Source organism: Ovis canadensis, chromosome 2, assembly GCF_042477335.2.
Source record: "Ovis canadensis isolate MfBH-ARS-UI-01 breed Bighorn chromosome 2, ARS-UI_OviCan_v2, whole genome shotgun sequence".
NCBI classification, from domain to species: Eukaryota; Metazoa; Chordata; class Mammalia; order Artiodactyla; family Bovidae; genus Ovis; species Ovis canadensis.
The window spans coordinates 28,168,825-28,194,438 of record NC_091246.1 but is presented as its reverse complement, the minus strand read 5'-3'; the positions used below and the strand labels follow the sequence as shown (position 1 = coordinate 28,194,438).

Below are 25,614 nucleotides of genomic sequence, written 5' to 3'. Positions count from 1 at the left end.
GCTGTCCACTGGGCTGCTTCTGTGCAGTTGTTGCACACATCCCTGAGGCCAAGAGGGGACTTGTAAGGATTTCCCTTAGAGGCCTCCAGCTGATAAGTTCTGCGGGTGGAGGGGGAAGTGGGAAGGCAGTAACTGTTGTTTGAAATTTGGGCAAAGGTTGAGGTCAAAGTATTTCCATCTTCAGTGGGCCAGTGTGATTTCGGAGGAGAAAATCATGCCTTTCTGTTCTAGGTAATTTTATCTACTAATGTAATGAATATAAAAGTCACTGTATATTTAGTAGGAAATACAGAAATGTTCCCCCAAATGTGCAATCTAAAATAAGAGTATTATGAAGTGTGGAAACTGTAGATTACTGAGTCTTCCTCTAAACTGAGGATGTTCAGTGACAGATCGCCTGCTTGTATGGCAGGTCACTGCAGGCCTGGCGACTTGGGGGAAGCTGAGCTCAAGGGCACGTATGGGAGTGGATCTTTCCTTTGGAACTCAAAACTCGCGAGGTTCTAGCAGTTTTATCTAAACACTCAGTTCTATAGATTCTTGTTTTCTGTTTCTATTACTGTGACAAAATTGTGATTCTGTAAGCCTTTAAAATGAAGCCATCTGTCACTTCCCTTACTTGAAGATAGTCATACCTAGTGTGGCTGCTGAGCTGTTTGTGTGACTGTAGCTGGAGAAGGTGATGCCGGCTCCACAGGGCCTCCTCTAGCTGATGTTTCTACCACCTTGATCAGGCCAGAGGCACCGTGTGAAACACCGAGTGTGTCAGTGGACACTTTTCAAAGGCCCAGTACATTCCAGGTGTACAAATCCTCATCCTTTTCTCCCACTGTGTGATTTATTTGCTCAGAAAAGAAGACCTTTTTAACTTTGCACAGGATTGGCCAGTTTTCTGTGCTGGCCCACCCAGGCCACCCTGGCCCCACAGCAGTGACCTCCAGTTCACCACCAGCCCTGAGCATCTTAGTCCCTGTAGGCTCTTGGGTCTCTGTTGGGCCTGGAGTGCTGAGTGCTACAGGGTCCCATGCGGCCCTACTTCCTGCTGTGTCCTTAGCTCCATAGCACCATATTGGCTTTCATGGTGAAAGGCTGTTCTTCATTTGCTTGTGTGTTCCAGAAACACAGTTATCTTTATGCAGAAAATCCTCAAGAGTTTTCAGTGATCAAAACCTGAATACCCTCAGGTGTTTCCCAGGTTGGGCTTCTTTTGGCAGTATCCATAGCTTCACAGAGCAGCCTGCATATGGCTGGTGAGCTCTGTTCATGTCCTTAGCAGTGGGCACGGTGCATCCCTGGCCTGTTTCAGGGAGTTCTATGTGTCACAGGTGAGCTGCAGGTGCCAGGTGCTCTTGGGAAGTAAGAGTCTTGGTCTCTTCCGTCCTGCTGCTGGTCTGTGCCTTTAAAACACTGTGAAACACACAGCTGACAGCACCCCGCATGCTCCACTCCCTCATCAGTTAATTTGTACCCAGTTGATACAGGTGTCTTACTGGCCTGGGAGAGGCTGGCCTTTTAGACAATAGGGGAAGCAGAAGCCAGGGGAGAGGATTGACTAAATAGACTAGCATCCTCTAAACATAAGCAAGAGGGAGGCAAACTGTGGTAAAGAGCTGAATGTACAAACCACACCATAGGGCCCAGTGCAGCTCTCACAGAGACACGACTAGGTCAGCCTGCCTGTGGCAGGCCAGTTCTGGCAAGGGCTGGCGGACATGGGGAATGGCATGATCAAGGGAAGGAGAAGGGTGGTAAAGTCTGAGGTGACTCAGATGAGCTCTTCGAGACTGTGGATGGAGGTGTCTTGACCTCGTTTGGAGGCTGGGAGGCACAGGGAATACAAAAGAAAGGAGAAAAGTGTTCCGCTGGGAGGTGGATGGGGGAAGGGTGGGTGAGTGGGAGAAAGCCGTAACTTCAAAGAGAATTTGGCAGGCGTGTCTTTTTCCTTTCCTCCTGCCTCTGCTCCCCTCCCCACTCCACTGACTTCTTTTCAAGGGTGGCACACAGTTGTCTGTCTTTGCTCTGTTACTTTTGGCCGGTGGAAAACACTGACTCTTACGATGCCACTGATTTAGGTTTCCATACCTGAGACATCTACTAAGTGACTATTTTATGGAGAAAATATTGTAGCTCCTTTATGATTTGGATGAGATGGGAAAATAACAGTGTCTGATCATGCCAAAGAGGCCTACCTTGCGCAGTTTCTCAGGAGTTCTTGGTTGATAAGATTTGAAATCTTGTTTTACCTACATTTATTCATAGACCATATGTAGATGAAATTTTAAAATCAGTGGCACTTCGCACATGAAAGTGCACCATAACGTCCTCGGGACAAACTTGTTCTCCACGTGCCTGCGGCCTTTGCCTTCCACTTTGGTAGCCAAATCCGAGCTGTGTGGGTTCCAGGTAAACCCTCGTACTCATGTGGGTGATGTAGCTACTTCCGAATGTGAGGGTTTTGATCTAACATGGCTTCAAAATACTGTGCATACAGACGCGTGTCCTTGGTGTGGTCACTGTGACAATCAAGAATTTTCCCAAGAGGGCTTTGATGTCAGAACTAGTCAAAGGGCATATTGAAGCCTATAGGATTGTTCAAAAATACTTAGCTCCCGTTATATGTAAGACATGTATCCATTTGGAATTATTTCTCTTGATTAAGGCATATGATAAAATGTTCATAATCTACAATGAATATTCATATGACTTACCAAAGTTTCATTTTTTTAAAATATGGCTAAAGTAGGATATCTACAATCGAATCCTTAAAAAAATCACAGCCATTTAGAGAAAATGGACTTATGGACCCAGTGGGAAAAGGAGAGAGTGGGACGAATGGAGAGAGGAGCATCAACATATATACTCTATCATGTGTAAAATAGATAGGTGGTGAGAAGTTGCTGTGTAACACAGGGAGCCCAGACTGGCTCTCTGCAATGACCTAGAGGGGTGGGGTGAGGGGAGGGAAGGAGGGCTCAGGTGGGAGGTGATATATGTACAGTTATGACCGAATTGCGTTGTCGTATGGCAGAAACCAACACAGCATTGTAAAGCAATTTTCCTCCTGTTGAAGAATAAATTATTAAAACATTAGGTGATATGAAACATTCAACTTACTGTCATTTGACAATTCCAAAAGTAATTTAGAAGAAATACAAACATAAGGGGAAAAAAAATTTCAGCCTTTGAAAATCATACTGAATTACATGCTGGCAGTTTATTTTTTTGTTCTTCCCTGTCCGTTACCAGGTTCTATCATTTTGCTTGTAGGAGAGTAATAAGAATACTTGTTTTGTTGTGGGAGAATGCTACTGAAGTCGCTATTGTGGAACTCACAGTCCTACCAGTGGCTCAAGCAGCAGACTGTTGACCCAGCACAAACAGTCTGACCCATATGGGCTAGATGGTGATGGTGGCAGTTGCTCTGGGAAGAGAGGGGCCCAGGGAGCGAGCCATCTCTGCAGCTGCTGGAATAGGGGCTGGGCCTGGAGCCAGGCACCTGGTCTGAGCTGGCCCTGGCCTCCAGGCCTGTATGCGTGAGATCCAGGAGGCGTGGCTGCTCCTCACAGGCACTTCTGCCCTGGAAACAGCTCTGACCTTTAGTACCGTAGTGACTCTTCTTCTCCCTGGGGATGCTCCTCAGCCACGCAGATACTCCCCAGTGATGAACGGGAAGGACCAGAAGAAAGGGATCTGGTTCTATAAAGACTACAGGATGATGAGTCACCTCAGCTATAGTTGAAGAGAAAAAAGCAGGCTTGGGAATTCCTTGGCAGTCCAGTGGTTAGATCTCCACTTCAGGGGGCAAGGGTTTGACCTTATAGCAAGTTTATATACTATGCTTATATTTCGTATACTTATACTATATTTAGGGCTTCCCTGATTGCTCAGCAGGTAAAGAATCTCCCTGCAAGAGACAGGAGATGCTGGTTTTATCCCAGGGTCAGGAAGATCCCTTGGAGAAGGAAATGGCAACCACTCCAGTATTCTTGCCTGAAAAATCCATGGACAGGGGAGCTTGGCGGGTACAGTCCAATGGATTGCAAAGAAAGAAACATGACTGAGCAACGAATCACAAAATATTGCATTTGTATTTCCCTATATATTTACTCTCTTCTTTCTAAACTATCAAGAAAAGCCAAAAGGAACACATTGATTCCCCCCCACCCCACCACTGATCCAGTTTGCTTTAGAAATTTTGTTAGTGCCACGTCATTGGGATTGCTGATTTAAAATAAATTTGTTCATTGTGAATCACATTATAAAACAATACTTTAACACGACCAATATTAATTAGTGTGCTGTTTTCATATGTGTGAAAATTGGTTGTCGTAAACATTTTTCTTATGATTCAGTGAAGGCTGTTTGTATATTAATCTGAATTTTCTTATTCCTCAAAGCTTTTCAGGAGTAGCATTAGCAAACTGCTTTTCCCTCACAGAACTTTGAATGGCTGAGCTCAAGAGACATCTATGGGAAAAGCAGTGTTGTGTGACAGGAACTGTTTGATGGTACTCTTTTGGATTAATGTTTACGTCCTTGAACTTTGGAGTTTCTAATACAGTAGGAATGACATAAGTGGGGAAACTGAAGTCTAGGAACAGTGTTTAGCGTGTGTCTATAACACCATGTAACACTGTTCTACGTGCCCTGTGGCCTACTGAGCAGGTATATGTTTGTGGACAGTAAGATACTCCCAGCCTCAGATATAAAAAGTTTAGGGAGAAAATTCATAGTCTTTTCCTTTTCAGAATCATGGAGGATACTCACACATGTGTCAGCATGAGGAAATGAGGGGCTAGTTGGACCCTCAGCCTGCACGCAGAGCTGCTTGGAAGTTAACTGGCAGTTTTCCCATAAGAAGGATAGACCAGCTGTCATTGTGCCCATTTTCCCGTTTCTGATAAAACTCTGATATGAAGGAGTTGAGGTTTTGGTTTTATTTATTGTGTGTGTGTGTTTCCTGTAACTCCAGGAGAGCTCAGGGAGTAAAATGGTGGCTCCTCCCCAAATACACACTGCAGAGACACAGACCAAAGGTCCAGGTGCCATAGCCTTGGAAGTTGTTTGTATCCACCTTTCCCCTTACCTTCTAACCACATTGTGTGCATGCTATAACTCTCACTGCTCATGGTGCCCTGGAGTGAGCTTAGAGACATAATTCATTGTATGGCACTGTAGGCAGCTGCTACCAGTCAGTTGAAGTAGGCTCACAAAATGAAACATATTCATTATTCCTGGCCTGGGATGGATCCCAAAATCAGTATTATAACAGATTCCTGAGATAGCTGGTTGTCATATGTATAAATGTGAAAATAGAAGAAAATTAACGACTGATGGAAAACATTGGGTTTTTACTAACCGCTTAAGTCTTTAGCAGTGTTTTATGTCTTGAAATTGTATTTTGAAGAGGTGCTTCCAGCAAAGAAACTGTGTTATAAATTTAGCCGCTGGTAATAACAGAAAACTGGTACCCTGGAGTTGCTTTTTGCCAGTATAAAAATTCAGTTTAGTTTCAGGTAGGGAAGACAACCTGATGTTCAGATTTTTCAAAGTAGTCCACTTGAAATCATGAGTTTTTCCTGTCAGTAGAAAAGATAAATCTTTATTGATGGTGATACCCAGATTTATTCATGGACAGTAGCTAGATTAGCTGACCTCTGGGATTCTCTTACTCTTGTTTTAACAAGGAGGCATGAAGATGTCTTTATAAAATGGTGCCTTCACAGAGAGGGTTTTATATCCTAGCGCTCTTCTCTGCACACTGCGTGTTCCCATAATTCACCTGACCCATACCACTTGGATAATCCCTGTATAACTAGTTTGGTTTTTTTTTTTTTTTTTTTGCAAAAATGAAAAGAGCCCAGATTACTTGCTATTCGCTGGCTACTTTGCACCGGCTTATTCCTGTGAGCTTCAGGAGAGCTTGGGGAGTAAAACAGTGGGCAGCAGCAACTTGGGGAGAATCGCAGAGCCAGAGGGAGAGAAGGTACCCTGTGTGCATCAGGCACCCCACTGGATGAACTTACAACACAGAGGCTGCTGTGTGTCTACCTGAAAATGGGATGTCCCTGGGATTCATTAATTTATAAAACACTAACCTTTAATTAATATAATGTTACAAGCCTATAAACATAAGTTGACCTCACATAGTTGTAAGCACATAACAGAGGTGCAAGGTGTCTTTGCGTTTCCTCAACTGGCCTGTGCTACAGAGTGAGTTGTTGGCCCCCCTAGTTTTGTGCCTAGTTCTAGGGCTGGGCTGGGGCAAGGTAAGTGAGGCACCCAGGCCTCAGAATTTAGGAAGACCCTTATTTTCACACAGGCACATGGTGGTTGACATCTGAGCCCTGAGTGCCTTTCCTGCCTCACCCACTACGTAGTAGGTGCTCAGTAAATATCTGTTGGGTGATTGGCCAAATGTTCCACAGCTCTTAAGTGGTGGTGTACACAAAAGATCTCCAAGTATTCAGTTTAAAAAGATACGTGTAAAAAATAAAGCAAATCAGGGCATCTTTGCTTTTGGAACAAAGCTTTTTTGTTACTGCACATTTATCTTCTCTGAGAACATGTATTTCCCAAATTAGACTTGAACGTTCTAGTCATGAATAGTGCAGATAGCAACAAAAATGCTTAGACTATAAGAGGAAGCTATTATATCTAATACTTCTTTACAGCTACAGTCTCGCCTCCATGTACTGGGGAAGTCCTTTTACCAGGACATGGGAGGGATGGTCAGGTGAGCATTAGGTGGCAGTTCTCAGGCACAGGTGTGTGCTCATCTGTAGCCTTTGCAGGCTGAATAGGATCTGAGCACACAGCATCAGGCTAGGTAAATTCAGGCACACCTGGAGCCCCAACTAGTGTTAACAGCTGCTAGGGCAGCTTCAGGGAACACTCAGGAGAACTTGTGAAGGGACTGTTGGCATCTCTGACCTCCACTTAACTTTAGTGTAGGGTTTGAAGCATAAAGTATATACAGGTCTAAGCCTTTTGACCTTGAGAATGAAAATCCTCCACTAAAAAGTTATTTCTAGAATGAAAACAATAATGAAACAATAAAACAATTGCTAAAAATTATTAAAGAGAAGCAAGATCAGAGATGACAAAGGGGAAAGATATAAATAGATGAAGATAGTTTTAATAAGAATGCTTCTGTTGAGAAAACTCAAAGGAGACCCTGGCATTATAAACTGAGTGTTTTAAGATGCAGTAAGCTTAGGCTTTGTTTGCACGCATGTGTGTGTGTGTGTGTGTGTATTTTGGGGGAAGCATATGAGAGACCTTAGATAACTAGGTTATTAACCCAGATTAACAACCAAAGATAAAATATAATTAGTCCCATTAAATAAATCTTTGTCACCAAAATGAAGATGCTACACGGAAGAAATAGATTTATTCATTTTTACTGTGGAGGTGGGCATGAAAATAAACTTTGTGGACTGACTTAATGGAAACGCAGTGTACTGGTTAATGGCTTATCTTGTAACCTCCTTTCACTTGTTTTCTTGGGGCTGACAGTGTGCCAGCCTCTGTGAATGTAGTTGGAACAAAGGGAGGGGCGGTGTACTGCACGTAGGAGGAGACTGTGGTGGTGACGCCTACCCTCTGCATACAGGTGGCAATCCATGGAGCTGTGTGCGCTGGAGTTCAGCAGGAATGGGGGTGGGCAGCTAGATTGTGAGTCCAAGGACAGGGTCTGCTGGACAGTAGGGACCTTATGAGTTTGTGTCTGGCACCTAAAATGTAGATACATTTAAAGATGCATGTATTTATATATACATGTGTCTCTCTGTTTTGACTTGATGGACTTTAAACCTTTTAAGTTTAGAATTTTTTTAAACATTTAAACACTAACATATTCAAATGTGAATTAAAGGGATTTCCTCAATGACAAAACAGTTACTTTTTTGTAAAAGAATTTCAGAAACTGCCTTGATTTTGCACCCCTGCTCAAGCAGCCTGCTTCTGGGAGTTGGGGTCCCTGCAGAATGGCTGGTCATGGCGCTCCTCTGCAGCACGCTACCACCTGACTTGACTGGGGTTGATTGTGCAAAGCTTGCTTTTCCTGTTGCTAACAGTCGTGCCTATCCAAGTATCTAACTCCTAAAATTCTTCATGCCATTGGAAGAGATGATTGTCTAGACTTGGTGTGGAGCTGGAGATGAGCCAGTTAATCATTTAATTTTGTCGGGATTTGGCTTCTTCATAGTCTTCAGTTTGCCTCAGGTGTTACTTTAAGGAAAATGGGCCCAGGAAGGGGGTATGGTTATTTGGATAGAATTGACGTATCCAAGATCGCATTAGAATCATAGCACCATCCTGGCTTCTGTACCTGCTGTCAGCCATGTGAGGGGAGGATGGGGTCTCCATGTGGCCCTGCTTCAGCTCTCATGTTTATTGACCAAAGTAAGCTATTTGTTACAAAATGCACACCCACGTTTTACCATCTGACTGTTTATATCAGTGTACTTTGGGGAGAAGTTTTAACATACTTCTGTGCAGTGTGTTTTATCTCCATTGTTCTCCTTTCCCCATCACAGTTTTTCCCTTAAGTTATTTGGGAATTTTGTGGGGAAATGTGCATGTTTGTGTTTTCAGAATTAATTCCTGCCAATAGTGGTAAAACTACTGTGGATAAAAGGTTATTTATGGAGTTTAACAGTTATTACAGTAGGACATGCTTAAGTAAAGTGGCTACCAAGTGCAAATTATTTCTCAGATCTAATTAGTAAAAACATGGAGAAAAAGATCAGCTATCTAAATTGGGTTTTCCATGATTTCTGTGATGATTGCAAAATATGTGTAAGTTGTACCCATTGTTATTACTAAAACTATTAATGGATTTATAATATTAAAGCAAATTTTGTCTAACATCCTTGATTTATAGCTACTAGTTTTATGGGGAATCTTTGATTGAGAAGAAATTTATTGATGGTCTGACTGAAATTCTGAATGAGTCACCGAAGTAAGTGCATAGAGTAGAAAACAAAATATTTTAGAGCTGAGGATTGATGACTGATGGCTTACTAATGAGAGAATGCATTGTTACACAAGAAGTGACATCTTCATACTGTAATTACTAGAGCTGTGTTTGTTAGGCTTAAAGTAGCTAAGATAGGGCATAAATGGTTCTCTCATTTTCCTTTCTGTAGTTTCACCAGTGATCATTAAAGAGTGGGCAGCTTACAAAGGGAAATCGCCGCAAACCCCGGAATTGGTGGAAGCTCTTGCCTTCAGGGAATGGACCTGCCCCAATCTGAAGAGACTGTGGCTGGGGAAGGCGGTGGAGGACAAGAACCGCAGAATGAGGGCCTTCCTGGCCTGCATGAGGTCAGACACACCAGCCATGCTCAACCCAGCCAGTGTGCCCACTCATCTCACGGTGCTGTGCTGCGTCCTACGGTAGGTGCCCCTGGCTGCCTCTTCAGCCACTGCATGTTCTCCAGCAGGTGCTTGTACAAATGCCTTTCAAAGAAGTGTACTGTATGAAGTTACAGTTAAGTACCCCGGATTCACCTGGGGTTATTCCAGATGAATCAGGTTGTCAATTTAATTTGTCCTCATCTAATATTTTCATATATTATAGAAATATAGGTCATGTAAATACAACATGAGTTTGAGTTGATGCTATATAGTGTGTTTATAGAATAGGTAACATTTGATGAACCTATATTTTATGTAGATATCATAATGATTTTAAACATAGTTTATCCTTTAAATGTTAAAGCTTTCGAAGACTGTTGGGGGACTGTATTACATGTTTATATATTAGTAATTTTTCTTTGGTAAAATGTATCTCTTCTTCCTCCTTCATTTATTTAATCATATGTAGATCAGTATGGACTTGTGGTTATCTCTTTTTCTAGGGTTATAACCTGATACAACCTTGTTATTTGGTTGTTCAGTTTGTTCCAGCTCAGGCTTTGGGAGCTTGTTGAGTGGCTCCTATGTCCTTTGTCTTCCACACCACCCACCCCTGCCCAGCATGTCCTTGCTTTCTGGCACCGCAGGATGCCCAGGTCCGTCCTGTGTCTGCCCTGCCCTGGAACCTGCTGTCTCTAAGGGGCTGACTCCTGCCTTGGAGAGAAGGTTAAAAACCCAGATGTGTGCACTGTGTTCTTCCAGACTCTTATCAGCCAATGGGCCACAAATGCCTGTGTAAAAACTGTTGGTTTTTGGAGTAATTCAGTGGTAGAATTCTGCTGTGCGGGAGGCCTGGGTTCAATTCCTGGCCGATGCAAAAGCAACTCTGTTGAGCTTCCCAGGTGGTGGCAGTGGTAAAGAATCTACCTGCCAGTGCCGGAGACACGATGCAGGTTCAATCCGTGGGTCAGGAGGATCCCTTGGAGTGGGAAATCTCAATCCAGGCCAGTGTTCTTGCCTGGAAAATTCCCTGGACAGAGGAGCCTGGCAGGATATGGTCTATGGGGTTGCAAAAAAAGTCAGACATGGCTTAACAGCTAAACAACAACAACAATATAGCATGGTATGTCAGTTTCTTATCTTTATCTCCATTGAGGATTAGCCTAGTGGGAAAGACTAAATTTTTTCATTTTGATTATAGAATCTTCTGATTTCCTCTGATGGAATTCATTTTACATTAGCCAAAACATTAAGACTTTGGGTTACTTGAAGATTAAATAGCAGTAGTGAATTTGGTTACTTTGTGTTTCTCTCTTCCAAGTTTGAAATGATGTGTGGCATTTAACCTGTTGGGTAGACAGCTATCTGTCTACTGTATGCCTGACTTGAAGGTCCCATTGGGCCCTGAGTAAGAACGATGTGTGTGGCACTTGAGGCTTGTTTGTTGCCCCTTGGCCAGAAGCACCCATATATTAGTGCAGGACAGCCTCTGTTGATGCTGGCACAGTGCTCTTAGTATTTCATGACGCTTGGGATTGTGGTGCCTTCACATCTTGTCTGTTCATTCACTGGACCTCATGGGGTACTGGGATACCTAGCAAGTGCAGACTGGACAGTGATCAGACCCCAGACTTTGGCTCAGTCCTCATGACTTCCTTGGCCATTACTCCAGAAATAGCTCTGCCTCTTTGAGACACTGTTCAGATGGCCTTTGGAAAGTCATGATTTCAGGATTGTCCTGGTTCCTGTTTATTTGTTTGTTTTACGGTTGTTTATAAAAAAAATACTCATTTTAGAACTTGAAAAGGTTAACAAATGCAACTAGTAATCTTGAGTTTGATTGAGCCTCCTCCCGTGCACATCTCTGTGGTGTCAAGAGGCCACCATGGGTACAGCACAGGTTCCCTCATACTTGCTACTTGGGTGGAAGCCAGAACACATGCTTGGTTGTGCCGAGGTTGTTGTGTGCAGTGTGGGCTTGAAGCCATGGAGTTTCCCACTTGGTAGGACTCACATAGTTTCAGGTCCTGAGGAGGAAGGGCTTGTTGGGAAGAGGTGAGAGAGAGTGGCTTGTGGCACAAGTCTCAGGATTTGGGGTCAGGACATCAGTAAATGGGTTGACCCATCTCTGTGAAGAGAATTCGTTCTACCTACGAGTATTTGGGTCACAGGGACAAGTAGGTAAAGGAGTGTACCCTGTATGGCCTGTTTGATTGATGGGTATGGCCTGCTAAGATTGTGGGATGAAGGGCATGGGGGTGGGGGCAGGGGCAGGTGCAGATGAGTAAGAAGGTTGGTGTGTGTCTCCGAGGGCTTGCCAAGGACAGGCTATAGTCTAGGGCCAATGGGCCCAGTGGTCTTTCTCTGGAGAAACTGCAGCTGTGTGACAGCAGTCTGCTGAGGTTGGGGGAGGGGCACCAAAGGGCAGCTTCTGTGTCCGCAGGATGTTAAGGCCCTGTTGGAGGCCACACAGTGTGACCCTTGGCTTTGATGGCTGAGCTGGGCAAATGTCAGCAGCCACAAGGCCAGACTGTCATCCCAACGGCTCTTCCCTTCCTTAATCTTTTTTTTTTTTTAACATAATTTTAAACTTGAAATTGCAAAATTAGTACAAAGAGTTGGTGGCTATTTTTCACCCAGTTTTCCAACATATTAAATTTACTGCAGTGGCTTTCTCCTCTTCTCTCCTGGGTGTTTGTCCTGCATCTCTTGAATGGAAGCTGTGAGTATGATACTCCTCTTATCCCTAATCTCTTTCTTTTTTTTTTTAAAGGACATCCTCAAAATCAGAAACATACCGATACATCTCATCTACAGATACTCAGATTTTTCTTGTTATTGCAGTAACATACTGTGTTAGTAACAAAATCTTGCCTTGTTGCCGGGAGCCAGTGTGAGGAATCCCGCCCGTGACAAGGTCATGAGGAAGGAAGCTGACATACGCAAGGCGTGCTCAGACTTCAGGGGCCCCTCTGGAAATTCCTAAGCATGTACCCCAACAAAAATCTGCCAGTTTTTGTGCTCTGCTTTTCTACTCTTCCGACATTTTCTGGAAAAAGTCAATTCAGGGCTTTAGTCTTCTGCATTTGAAAGAGTGTTTCAATCCAAAAAACCCTCTGATGGCTTTCTAGCCTGCCTGCAGGACTCGGTACAGCTGTGCGTGTGATTGTTTGAGGCCTCCTGACCGCAGGAGGCACAGGAAGCTTAAAATATCCTAGGAATGTAGGGGCTTCCGAGGAGTCAAAATCTTTAGAATAGGACTGATTAAAGGTTTCATTTGTTGAGTCAATACTTGCTGCCAAATTTTCACATCCTTTATTTGTAGATATAGTTGGTATACAGAAAAACAAGTAGTAGACCTTGTATTAGCAACATTAGATCTTTGAGTTAAGTACCTTCTTTGTTATATCCCACTGCACCTTTGTTCTATAGAGATGTAACTTTAATGCTTTAAGGAGATGTAGATTAAAGAAAAACACTTCAGGGGAAACAAAATTAACATTCATTAAGGAAGAGAGCCAAAAAGTGTTAACAAGCCTCTTGGCCAGAAGATAATGTAAATCACCTGAGACCTTTTGTATACAAAATGATGTATAGAAAGAGTCTGAGCTGCGAACGCTACATAATTTTGTGTTACCCATTGATCTCCATGTTTTATCAAAAGTATAAAAGGCCTTCTGAACAATAAAGGATGGGGCTAGCTTCTCGGACCAGCTTCTCGGACCAGTTTCTGGGACGAGTCTCTCAGCCTGGTTTCTTGGGACTCTGGCTCCCCCCGTGTCTCTCTCTCTCTTTCTTCTTCTCTCCTTTTCCCTCTCTCTGCTCTTTACTTTAACTTCAGGCTGAATCTCCACCTGGGGCGCGGAGGCTCGCCAGGTCTACTTACTTGCCCTGGCTGTTAAGACCCGCACGAAAGGGAGCTTAAGGCGAGGCACCCTTAGATATTCAAGCGGGCGCCGGTGGCCCAACGTAGATGGTGCAAATTCCTTGTCTGGAATTTTATTGGTCTTCCGTGTAAACCAAGCTATTCCGCCCTCTTCCTCCACTTAATCTTCCTACTACGCTATAGTTTCTTAATCTAATCTTATATTAATAAATAAACAAGTCTTTCCACGCCAACGCCGTCCACCCTTCGAATTCCCTGGATCCACCGGGGCAGGACCCCGGCACCTTGTTCTTACATTGAGGTGCCTTGTCTCTTCCAAACTTCTCAGGTTTCTTTGGGTTGATGCAGAGATGTTTCTGAAGAGTAAACACTGGTGTGTTTTGTAGATCAGGGATCTGGAAGTGAAAGTGAAAGTGAAGTCACTCAGTCGTGTCCGACTCTTTGTGACCCTGTGGACTGTAGCCTACCAAGCTCTTCTGTCCGTGGGATTCTCCAGGCAAGAATACTGGAGTGGGTTGCCATTTCCTTCTCCAGGGGATCTTCCCGACCCAGGGATTGAACCCGGGTTTCCCGCATTGGAGGCAGACACTTTAACCTATGAGCCACCAGGGATCTGGAGATCATGTCTTTTAGACAACAATGGGTGTGGCTGCTCCAGGAAATTGGGTTTAAAAACAGCCAGCCAGCCCCTGGGTGCAGTTTGTCAGTCTCTGGGTAGACTTTTTCTCAGTCTAGATTTGCTGCTCTTCTTTTGTGATGAGGTTCAACTTCTGCCTTTGGGGCAGGAGGTGGTGATCTTCTCTATGCTTTCACTAGTGATGTCAGTACCCATGTGTTACATATGTTCCAAATGTGACATTGCAAGAGCAATCAGGACTTCACTGGATCACCAGTAATTAAGAATTCCCTGCCAATGCAAGGGACACAGATTCCATTCCTGGTCTGGGAAGATCCTACATGCCTTGGGGCAACTAATCCCATTCACAGCAAATACTGAGGGCCACAATTTCTGAAGCCTACACACCCTGGAGCCAGTACTCCGCAACGAGAGAAGCTGACACAATGAGAAGCTGGCGAGCCACAACTAGAGAAAGCCAGTATGCAGCAGTGAAGACCCAGCATAGCCATAAATGAATGAATGAATGAATGAATAGAGCAATCAGAAAGGGGGAGAATGATAGCCAAATCTCTAGAATCCTTGTAGTGACGCCAAGGAGGGACCAGCATCTGAACAGAGGTTCAGTGTGAGGGTGAAGCATGTTTCCAGAATGAAACAGAAAGCATCCTTCCTGGGGGACAGCTGAGACCAGACAGATGAGGTCCTTATCCAAGAGAGCTTCTGAGAAGACAAACTGAGTTACTTTCTGGAGGAACTTAATAAATTAGATAGAGGGTTTGAGCCCCCCAAACAAGTGCAGCACCCCAGGAACTTAGCCAGGGTTCAGCTGCCCAACTGTGCCAGTCAGAGGCAGACCATGTTGGTTCTGTCCACCAAGTAACTTGGAGACCTGTTTCTAGTCCAGCTTCCATGCTTCTAAAGGGCAATGAGAGGAGAGGTGACTAGCAGGGAACTCAGATACCCTCAGACTCCAGTGGTAGAAAACTTAAAGCCTGGCCCAGGAGGAAGACATGAGAAAAAGTATCTGGAGAAAATTGAGAAACATAAAGGGATTGAAAACACTATCAAGGATAAGGATAATGTGGACACAGGAGATTACCAGGGGTCAGCTTTTGTTCACTGCAGTGCCGGTGGCACCGTCCACGTTCTGTGGTATTTAAGCTGTCTGTCTGTGTATATACGTATCTTTAGGAACACACATCATGCTCTTTCTATATACAGAAGGTCCTTCTGAGGACTTGAATTGAAAAAGAGATAAAAGTTAACTTCGTTAAAATGTAAAAAGAAAGTCAGATGGAAGAAATGGTAGGTATTGGGATTCTCTCGTAGCTAAGTTGGTAAAGAATCTGCCTGCCACGTAGGAGACCCAGGTTTGATCTCCTGGGTCGGGAGATCCCGTGAAGAAGGCAATGACAACCCACTCCAGCATTCTTGCCTGGGAAATCCCATGGACAGAGGAGTCTGGCGGGCTACAGTGCATGGTATCGCAGAGTCGGACACAACTTGGCGACTGAACCACCACTAACCCAAAAGACTTTCTGTTGCAGCTAAACTGAGTGCTGAGAGTCTTTGCTGCCAGGAAAACCAGGAAAGAACTTGAGAAAAGCAACCTGTCCACGAAACAGTCTTTTCCCGAATCATCATATTTAAAGAAACATCTAGCCTTAGGGCTAGGGGATTTAGTGTTTGCAGGATGAAAAGAGTTGTAGTGGTGGATGGTGGGGGATGTCTGTTGGGATACAGTGAATATACCTAATGCTGTTGCACTGTCAATTTAAAAGTGATTAAAATGCTAGATTTTTTGTTATGTGTATTTTGAAGCATTAGCTGCTCAGATGTTATGTGTATTTTACCACAGTTTTTAAAAAATAAGAAAAATAAAAGGGATGCATAATACGGATACTTAGGCAGAGAACATTTTATATTGAGCACAAGCTTTCCACAATTTTTTTCAGAGAAAAGTAGGGAGACTTTCTTCAGATTTGCTGTTTCTTGCATCAAATTCTGGTTAAAACTCAGTAAGACTTGTTTAAGATGTTTGGCACACAACCAGTTGCATAGGGTATTATTTTTATCTTTGTAAGTGTTGACAGTTTAATGAAGTAAAACTTTTACATCACTCTTTTAAGTATATCTGATCAAATATAAATACCACAGAGATTTAACACCCACCTTGTTTACCTTGTTTGTTTACCTTCTTTTCTGCTTCTACTGCATAATTTGACCATGAAGTACATAAGCTCTGTGCCTCCACTTCACCGTCTCTATAATGGGACAGTAATGGTTCCTGCCCCAGAGTGGCTGTGACCACTTAAGGAATCAGTTGTGTGTAAATACTCAGACTAGCACCTGGCACCAGTGAGCACTTTCATTTTTCTATTGGGATTTTTATTGAAAATACTCCTCTTAGTCATTTGGATAGAACTTCCTCCTTCCCCTTATGTTTACATTCCTGTGGATGAATATTAATTATTACCGAAATGAGAGAAGGCTCTGCACTAACTCTGATTCTAATTTTGTCAACTTAAATTTTAAGTGCTGAGAGACCTTTCTCAGCAGACAGTACTGTAAAAGAGCTTTGTTAGGCATGTCACAGTTCTCTAGACTCCTCTTAAGCTATTTGCCAGAGATCACATAGGGATCACCAGGAGTTATTTGGGGGTATCAGCTGGCAACTTGACTAGGTCATCCTTCAAGTTTGCTGAATACAGACTTAGGAACCATTGGATATGCAGTGAGGCTTATGATGAAGTTCTTACTGGCTAGCCCCTCACTCTCTCACACCCAAATACTGGTTGGGGTTGTGCCTTTACCTAATGCTCTGGAGGTTGTCACTGGGCCAGCGCTGAGCGGCAAGGGGAGTAAAGGGGAAATGATCAGTAGAGGAAAGGGACTATGGACACCTGGCAGTTCTCAGGCAGATAGTACAAATGGAAGTTTGGAGACTTAGAAATTGATTTCCCTTTAGGTGCTCACACCAGGCTGGCCCCAGTAAGTCTGCATGACCCCAGGGATTACAGGCACCTAGTTCTTCAGGTGCCGGTTCTGAAGCCTGAAGCTGTATTGTCCCTGCTATCACTTCCTGTTCCACTGCAGGGCATTCACCTGCCACCACCAGAGCCCCTTCCATGCAGACAGTTTACACAAGACTTAACTCTTCATCAGGAGGTAAATCTTGCTTATTTGGACTTAGGACCTGCCTCCCAGATATCGTGTGTTGAATTAAAATAGATAAATCAAATAAATTGGTGCTTAACATATATTTTCAGAGTTTAAGCCCCTCAGAAAAATATATGTTATATCAAATTAAAAAAATCACCAGCTGGTTTGCAGTGTGTGCTTATTTAGTGTGCTTGTTAATTATTGCAGAATCAAACATTCTGATCAGCCCAGCTAATGATTAGGTTTCCATTTGTAACTGGCATCATCCAGGGAAACTAGAGAAGCTGGCTAAGAAATCCATATAGCCCTCCTTGGTTTGTGTCATCCTGACTCTCCCTAGAAGCCGAACACCAGGTTGTGTGTGTGACTGGTGAGTGCTCCATCCTGACACGAGACCCTCTCTGTCCACCCCCTGTAGGTATATGGTGCAGTGGCCTGGAGCACGGATACTGCGTCGCCAGGAGCTGGATGCCTTCCTGGCTCAGGCGCTGTCCCCCAAACTCTATGAGCCTGATCAGCTGCAGGAGCTCAAGGTAATCTACAATCCTCATTCTTTGTTTTGGGAGGTCTTGTTTTGGAGCCATGGCTCACCAAGCAGTCACTCAGTGCACTAAACTAGTAATACTAATGACGTGAACTTGAGAGCCTTCAGGGCCAAAGGAATTTCCTTCCCGGTTATAGAAACAGTCAAGTCTACTTTTGTGCGATAAAGATTTTTCCCATGTTTACCAGTGGGTGTTTATTCTTGTTTTTCACATCAGGAACTAAACTTGACTTTTATTTCAGGTGGGGATCCCAAACCCTGGGAGGGCTTGGTCCTAAGAGTTTACTAACATCTGGCCAGGATTCTTTTTCTTATTTCATTCTATTATTCCTAAATACAACATTCGTTTTCTCTAAAAAAAAAAGAAAAAAGAAAAAAAAGAAATAGTCTTTGCCCTCCTGGTATTATAAATCCCTTTTAAAAAACCACTTGAAGAACAATGTTATGTCATCATTCCTGTGCCCTTCTAGTCAGCATTTAACATCGTATTCCTTTTAGTTTTCCCTTCTAGTATTCTTTTTTTTTCCTTTGATTGTTTTGACAGTATTAATTTTGTCCATTTTATCACCTGATTTTTTGGTGTGCTTATCTTTTCAGTGCACTTTTATTAGTCACTGTGTCCACGTGGCTGTAGTTGCTTTCTAATTTCTACACTAAATTTTAGAAAGTTCAAGACTTCAGAGTTAGCTGAATTAGTGGATCTGCCTTTTCTTTTTAATGTACAGGGTTTTGGTTTTTTCTTTGCCATTGGTTTGATTTTTTTTGTTGTGGTTTGTGTTTTTTGTTTGTTTTTTTACAAAATTTGGTTTGTAATCAAGTAATCTCTTTTGACAAAATCGCCTTCACTTTTAGATCTTTTTTTACCATTCTTTATGAAGGCGTTCTTACCCTGCAGAAGAGTTTTAGACTCATTTGATGGGTTTTCAGTATTCTACTGTTGGGGCTCAATAAATCTGTGGTTGCCCCTAAATTATTGAGTTAAATCAGTAATCCAGTGTTGACCCTCAACTGTGTGGAGCCCATGTCATTTGTGATCACCTTAGGCTTCTGATGACTTTGAAACAAGCTAAACTAAACACAACCAAACTTAGGAGAGTCTACCTCAAATTATACTCTTTACTTTGTAGTTTAAGCTTTTCTGTTAGACAGAAAGTGTTTTTTTAATGGTTTTGAATTTAAGTTTTCGTTCTAGAATATTTGACCGGGTGTCCCCTGAGAGGCTGGTACTAAGTGCAGGCTCTGTGTCCTGTGTCCTAGAGTGTGGTGCCATCACCACCGTCTTCATCAGCAGACTGTGCTCAGGGGTGTTGTAAATACTTTTACTAGAGTGTGGTGCCATCCCTCTACCTCTACTTCCTGTTTCTCTTATTTAGATTATTACATCAGTATTGACATCCCAGTTCTGAAAATCAGACCGCCAGGTATCAGGTATGCCCACCAAGCCTTATTCACCATCAACTTGCTTTTACTCAAAGTTCATCTTCTCCCATATCCTTTTCATTTTTGGATCAACACATAGGATATAACTTTTGAAAGATAGTCACACTCTAAGCTTTCATTTTGGTTCTTTTGAGGTCTTAGTGCTTTCATGATTTTCTCCTGATTCTTCATCTAAAGCCAGGCATTTCTAGAGCTGTGTTTAGAAAGACCCATTTTATGTGCAGTTACTTCAAGCCCACCACTATCCCTTTGGGTCTTGCTGGTCTGGAGGTCTATGTTCCTTTCACCAAGGACAGCCTGCATCATTAGTGCTTCATCCACGAGCACCATAAATTCTGAAAGAGCTGGAAGGGAAAAACAACAGCATTCATTGGGGGGAGAAATAGTTGGGGTGTTTTGTTTTGTTTTGTTTTTTAAGATCAGTGATCCTCTCAGTTATCAGATTGAGAACTAATCATTATTTAAATGAACAAAAATCCCTATGCAGAGACTGAGAGTCCCAAAATTCAGTGATAGAAAAGTAAATTTCAAAATGGCTTTTTCACTTAACCATTAAAGTTGTTTTGATATTTCAAAAGCAGTGACAATGCTTTTCTATAAAACACCATTTTCCTGCTTAGGATATAGTCAACTCTTGATTTTTGTTGTTGTTTTAGAGGCCATTATCCAGTTTGTGGATTGCCCAGATCCTGTTTTTCTTCTCCCATTTTTGCCATCATGTGCTTTGAGAATAAGAGGAGAAGAGAAAGAAAAGACCTAGTTTTAACAGTTTGCCCTCTTGATGGCTATTCTGATGGGAGGTTTGGGAAAAGATGTTGAAACCATTGATTTAAATGAATTTGCAAGGGTTTCATCTTGTCCATTCTCTGTCCTCCCGCCACAACCCTGAACAATTGAATGTTCTGCGTGGCTGAATGATTGACAGCTCTCACTTTTCCCCTGTTGTTATTATTTTTTTTTTTTCTGGCACTTCTTCTAGGTTACCAGCACAAACATAAAGACTAAGGTAAAATCAGCACTGATGCTGTATTTGAAGGAGGGTGGGTAAAGGATGAAGAGAAAGATCTTTGTACAGTTTTAATATTTATCCAGTTTCTTTCTCCCTTGCTCTTGACATCCCTATAATTGCCTTAAATTCTTTTAACAGTTTCACATGCCAAGTGCAGAATTAAAAGATGGAAAATGAAGAGCTTTAAAGACAGTATTAGGGACGTGCAGCATGTCTGTGATACCTGTAAGAATTGTTGTGCATATAGGTAAATATGCCAAATCAAAGTAAGAGTCTGTTGCCCAGTAATTAGAAGTTGGACAAAGTAAACTGCACTGGAATTTGGTTCTTCAACTAATTGGCTGGAGATACATTACATATTTGTGTTTCCTGTAAGATCAGAAAATCTTGTCACTATTTTTCTAGTTGAGGAATAATGGTGGATATTTTATCTTCCGTGGTATAAGAGAATGAGGTTAAGATGTGAATATTACAGCCATTTCTATAGAATGAGGTTAAGATGTGAATATTACAGCCATTTCTATGATCAAGGGTTCAGATTCTGGTGCTACCAGTTATCAGTTTTGTGACCTTGAGCTCTCTGTGACTCAGTTTCTCCATCTATGAAAAGGAGTTCTAACAGCAGTATCACACATACAGTTGTTGAGATGTTAATGAAATAATATATGAAAAAATACTTCGTGTGGTATCTGATACATATCTATTAAGTACCCCATAAATATTAGTTATATGTATAATTAACATTTAGAGAATGAAATATAAAGTACCATGTAAAATAATTAAAATTTAAAAAAAGTTTTTTGAATAAAGTGAATCCACACAGTAATTGAGATTTTATTCACTTTATTTAGACAGTTTCTAAGAATTTTCCTTTATTGAATTAATAGTAGTTGCTAGTTCTAAAACTAATTGACTTGAAAATCATTTCTTAAACCCATAAAAACATAGTTCATTAAGTAATGGTAAGGTCATTTAAAATAAATACATATGTGTGTGGATAAGGGTAGACTTAGCCATTCCTCCCATGAGCTCACTGGGAAGTTACTTGTTTTAGCTCAGGTACCTCTGTGTTCCAGCTCTGATTTCTTAGCCTCAGTGCTCAGATGGCCATCTGCCAGAGTGGGTTTGAGCCCTGTTAGTTAAGTAAGGCCTGAGGGTGCATATGATCTGCACCTCCAGTCGCTAAGAAATGGCAGTAGTACCGAGTTTCCCCAAAGGACACTGCTGCCACTTTGTTTTCTCAGAGCAGCAGCAGCAGCAGCACCGTTGCCTTCCCCTCCGCCTTGACCAGGCCCCCCTCCCCTGGCCTGGACAACTGTGGACTGGCAACAAGAGAGCAGCTAGAGGCCTAGTTGCCATCGTCCCTGCAGAGAGGCCAGGAGATGGGTGCTGCACGGGCAGCCCCCAAGCTCAGGCTGGCATCGCTGCTGTGACACTTTCCCACAGCGTCAGTGTTTAGGAAGGAGAAACTCTCTCTCTCTGCCTTGAGACTCAGAAGAAAGGAATTTCCACTTCCTTTCTGCAGTGCAGAGAGAGGCAGGATCAGTAGGGATCTAAGTAAGTTTTTTTTTATTTCCATTTTGCGCCCACCCTGCTTTCTGCTCATAAATGTAAAAATTCATCTATCATCCCGAACCCACCTGCCCTCAACTGAATATGCTTATTAGTTACTCTTTCCAGCACTACATTGGAGAAGCAGAAGCCAGCAGGCGTGGGCTGGGAGGGACAGGCTTGTCCAGGTTCAGGAAGTTCTTCACTGCATTGACTTCAAGTTTTGTTTTTTGTGTTGTTTTGTTTTTTTTTAAGTTGAAAAATATGGTGTTAGCTGATAATGGGGAATGTTGACGACGACAGCACGAAACATCAGATAATCATAAGTTCATTAGTATTTGGCACTGGAGTCATCTTTTTTCTCTTTAATGAAAAGCTGGTTTACCTGCCACAATTAGGCATTGCTTAGTTTGGTACACATAAAGACTGCATTCTCAAGATACCATAACCTTAGAAAATAAGCATGCATGGTGGGAAGACAGAAACCAGGACAGTTAAAACTCAGTCCTGGATAATCCACAAACTAGGTCCTTCACAGATAATCAAGAGTTGACTGTATTTGTCGGTGTTTCTTATCCTGTGCATTAGATGCTAGAAGAAAGGGCTGTATGTACAAAGGGAGGCTCACAGCACCAATGACTTGAGGGAAAAGAACCCAGAAATGCAAGTCTCTAGATTCTGATAGTCTGCATGGTTCAGATACAGTGTTTTTGCTGTTGTGTTCTTTCATTTATAAGCTATCCATTTCTCCTAAAACATTTTGACAGTCTCATTAATAAGTTGCTATCTAAAACATTAACATATAAAATAATGTAGACATAAAATATAAGCTTTAGAATGAAATTATACCAAGTAATTTCTTTCCAAATAATTTTTTAAGATAACTACTTTAAAAAGGCAGAATCTTAATAGAATATTCCTTTTTACCACATTTCTGTTAATATATTACCAGTGTTTAGAATCTGCAGTATAAAATTTTATTTCATAAATGAGTAACTGCTAAGGAGTTAAACTAATGATCAGTTACTTTGTCATGTGTCCACCTTAAACACAGTATTGATTTACACTTGTATAACTTCACAAATTCCAAATTGAAATATTTCAGTATGTTTATAGAACAGCCTCTTAAACTTAAATTTGTTAAATAACATAAAAAGTCTTTCTGTTCAGACAGGTCAGTGTTAAGTCACTGTAAGGTAGTGATAGAGCTACTTAGGGGGCATTTGGTTGAGGGGTGTCCTTATGACCCATGGAGAGTTATAGTCAGACATTGCAAGAATTGGATGCTGTAGTACTCTTACTCCATAGAAATAATTCTTTTCCATTTAAAGATTGAGAACCTCGACCCCCGAGGCATTCAGCTGTCAGCTCTCTTCATGAGTGGCGTGGACATGGCCCTGTTTGCAAACGACGCATGTGGCCAGCCAGTACCCTGGGAACACTGCTGTCCTTGGATGTATTTTGATGGGAAGCTCTTCCAGTCCAAACTCCTCAAAGCAAGCCGGGAAAAGACCCCACTCATCGACCTCTGTGATGGTCAGGTCAGTTGCAGGAAAGCAGGCTGGGTGGGGCAGGGAGGAGGGGGTGGCCACTTCTAACCAGAATGAAATAATGTTCATTAGCTAATCTGTTGTCTTTCCTACTGAATTTATAATGAGCCCATGCAACAAGAATTTAATTTAGATTGAGCCCAGCCCAGTGTGTAACTAAATGTCAATTCAGTGCCCACATGAGCTGAGCCCAGGACATACACTTGGTTCTCATTATTCACAGTAATTGTACTGTATAAATTCACCTTGAACACTGAATTAGCAAATACGGAATCTTTGCACAGGGTTAGGGTTCTGCAAGCCTTCCGTTGCATTGTCTTCATCAGTCAGTCAATAAGACAATAACCTTGTGTTATGTATATTTCTGTTTAAATACTTCTTAATGCATATATATTGTTAACTCACTCACATTGAACTTATGACTGGCAACGTTATAACTCAGCTTCAACAAAGCTCATTTAACTAACACACGCATTTTCTCTGTACGGCACATCACAGCCTGGCACTTGGAAGCACTAGCCAATACTCAGCACTGTGCTATTCTAACAGCAAAATCATTCACAAAAACACGGAAATTGTGGCACTAAGGAGACAGTGACTGGACACATGTTTACAGTATAAAAACTGAAGCATGAAGACAGTCCTGTGCTTTCTTTAACCTTAGGTGGCAACTCAAGCTCTGTTCCACTCAGCGAATGTCTTCAGATGACTATGAAAATGCTAGGAGTATTGATTTTGAGTTTATGAATAAATTTTAGCAAGTGGCTGAGTTTAGAGATGTGGAACTCATGAATAGTCAGGATTGACTGTACTTTTTAAAGTTCTAATTTAAAAATAAAGTGAATTAGGTCATGAGGTTATCTTGTCCCTTTGTATATAAAAGAAGCTCACATATGCTGCAAGCTTTTTGCTTTTTAACCTTAGACTACAAAACATGTATTCTTCCACATGCTGCTTAAGTTAAGGTCAGTTTAAAGACAAATTTACAGAGTAAGCAGGATTTCAGGTTCTCTGATTAAAGATTGGTTCCTGGTATAGCGACTTAGCACATACATATTTATGTATTTATTAACAAAAGACACTCAAGTGTTTTTTCGCAGTATAATGTGACATACACAAGTTGTATTGTTCACATTTGTGCAGGCTACCTCACTGGTAGCCCCATGGACAGGTCAATTGGTCTATTGTCCTTTCTCTATTAAAGAGCTCCAGGCATCCCTTAAGAAGCATCTACTACTCTTTGCCTCAGTTCTTTTTCTGTAAAGTGAATGTTTGACCTAAAATTAAATTGATTAGGAAAGTAAAATTTAAAGATGTGAACTAGGCATCATCTACTCCCTGGTGCATGAGTGGAAGGAAGGCTGTGAGCATGACTTGTCTGGACTTAGTCATTGATTTTGAGAAACAAATTTGTTTTCAGTTAATAAATTTTATAGTAAGTGGTGCTCATCTAAAGATATACTGAGTAGGTAGAAATTTAAATTCTTGTTTTATAAGATTGTGAGATAAAGTATCTTTTTTTTCTTTCTTTTGGCTTTTTTTTTTGCTTTTGTGATCATGTTTGCATTCTGTGGCCTTCCCTGCTGGCTCAGTGATAAAGAATCTGCCTGACAATGCAGGAGACATAGGAGATACAGGTTCGGTCTCTGGGTCAGGAAGATCCTCTGGAGAAGGAAATGGCAAGCCACTCCAGTTACTCTTGCCTGGAAAATCCCATGCACAGAGGAGCCTGGTGGGCCATAGTCCATGGGGTCGCAGAGTCAGACAGGACTTACGACTATACTACAACAACAGCAGCAACATTTCATTCTGTAAAAAAGTATCACTGAGCAGATTGTGGCTATGTTATTTATGGGTAAATAAGCACGGACAGAGGAGCCTGGCAGGCTACCGTCCATGAGGTCACAAAGAGTAGGACATGACTAAGCGGTTAACACACATGTAGGCAAAGCATAGTGGTCAGCATGTCTTATTTCTTTCCTGTTCATTCCAATTCAATTGAATTGAATTTGTGAATGAAGTTTTCACATGCCAGTCCTTGACTTCCAGGCCGAGCAAGCTGCCAAGGTAGAAAAGATGCGACAAAGCATCCTGGAAGGGCTGAACTTCTCCCGGCAGAGCCACCCACTCCCCTTCCCACCGCCAGCGGCGCTGCCTTTCTACCCCACCTCTGTGTACCCACGGCACTTCGGGCCCGTCCCCCCGGCCCAGGGCCGAGGGCGGGGCTTTGCAGGTGAGTGTGTCCACCACTGTAGGTACGGACTTGCTAGTGTGGGGAGACAGACACACACATAACATGCAGGCCTTCTCAGTGAGCTGTATCCTGCTATGTTGAGACCTTGTAAATAATTCTCAGCCTTAGTTACGAAGTTTGCAGCAACAGCTCTTCACATTAGAAAGGAACTTGATCCTGGAAGAGATTACATTATGGGAAAGGGAGTGGGAGCTATAGAAGCTATTGCAGAGATATGATATTTAAATTGGTCAGTG

General features: G+C 42.3%; 1 protein-coding gene across 1 annotated transcript in view; it reads left to right on the top strand.

Moving 5' to 3' along the window:
• The window catches only part of FAM120A (family with sequence similarity 120 member A), a 118,536-nt gene that overhangs the window by 81,227 nt on the left and 11,695 nt on the right, over positions 1–25,614 (top strand). The window contains exons 11-14 of the mRNA XM_069575625.1: positions 9,153–9,402; positions 17,449–17,563; positions 22,906–23,115; positions 25,174–25,357. Of these exons, the coding sequence (XP_069431726.1) occupies positions 9,153–9,402; positions 17,449–17,563; positions 22,906–23,115; positions 25,174–25,357 (759 nt within the window). The remainder of the gene's footprint in view (positions 1–9,152; positions 9,403–17,448; positions 17,564–22,905; positions 23,116–25,173; positions 25,358–25,614) is intronic.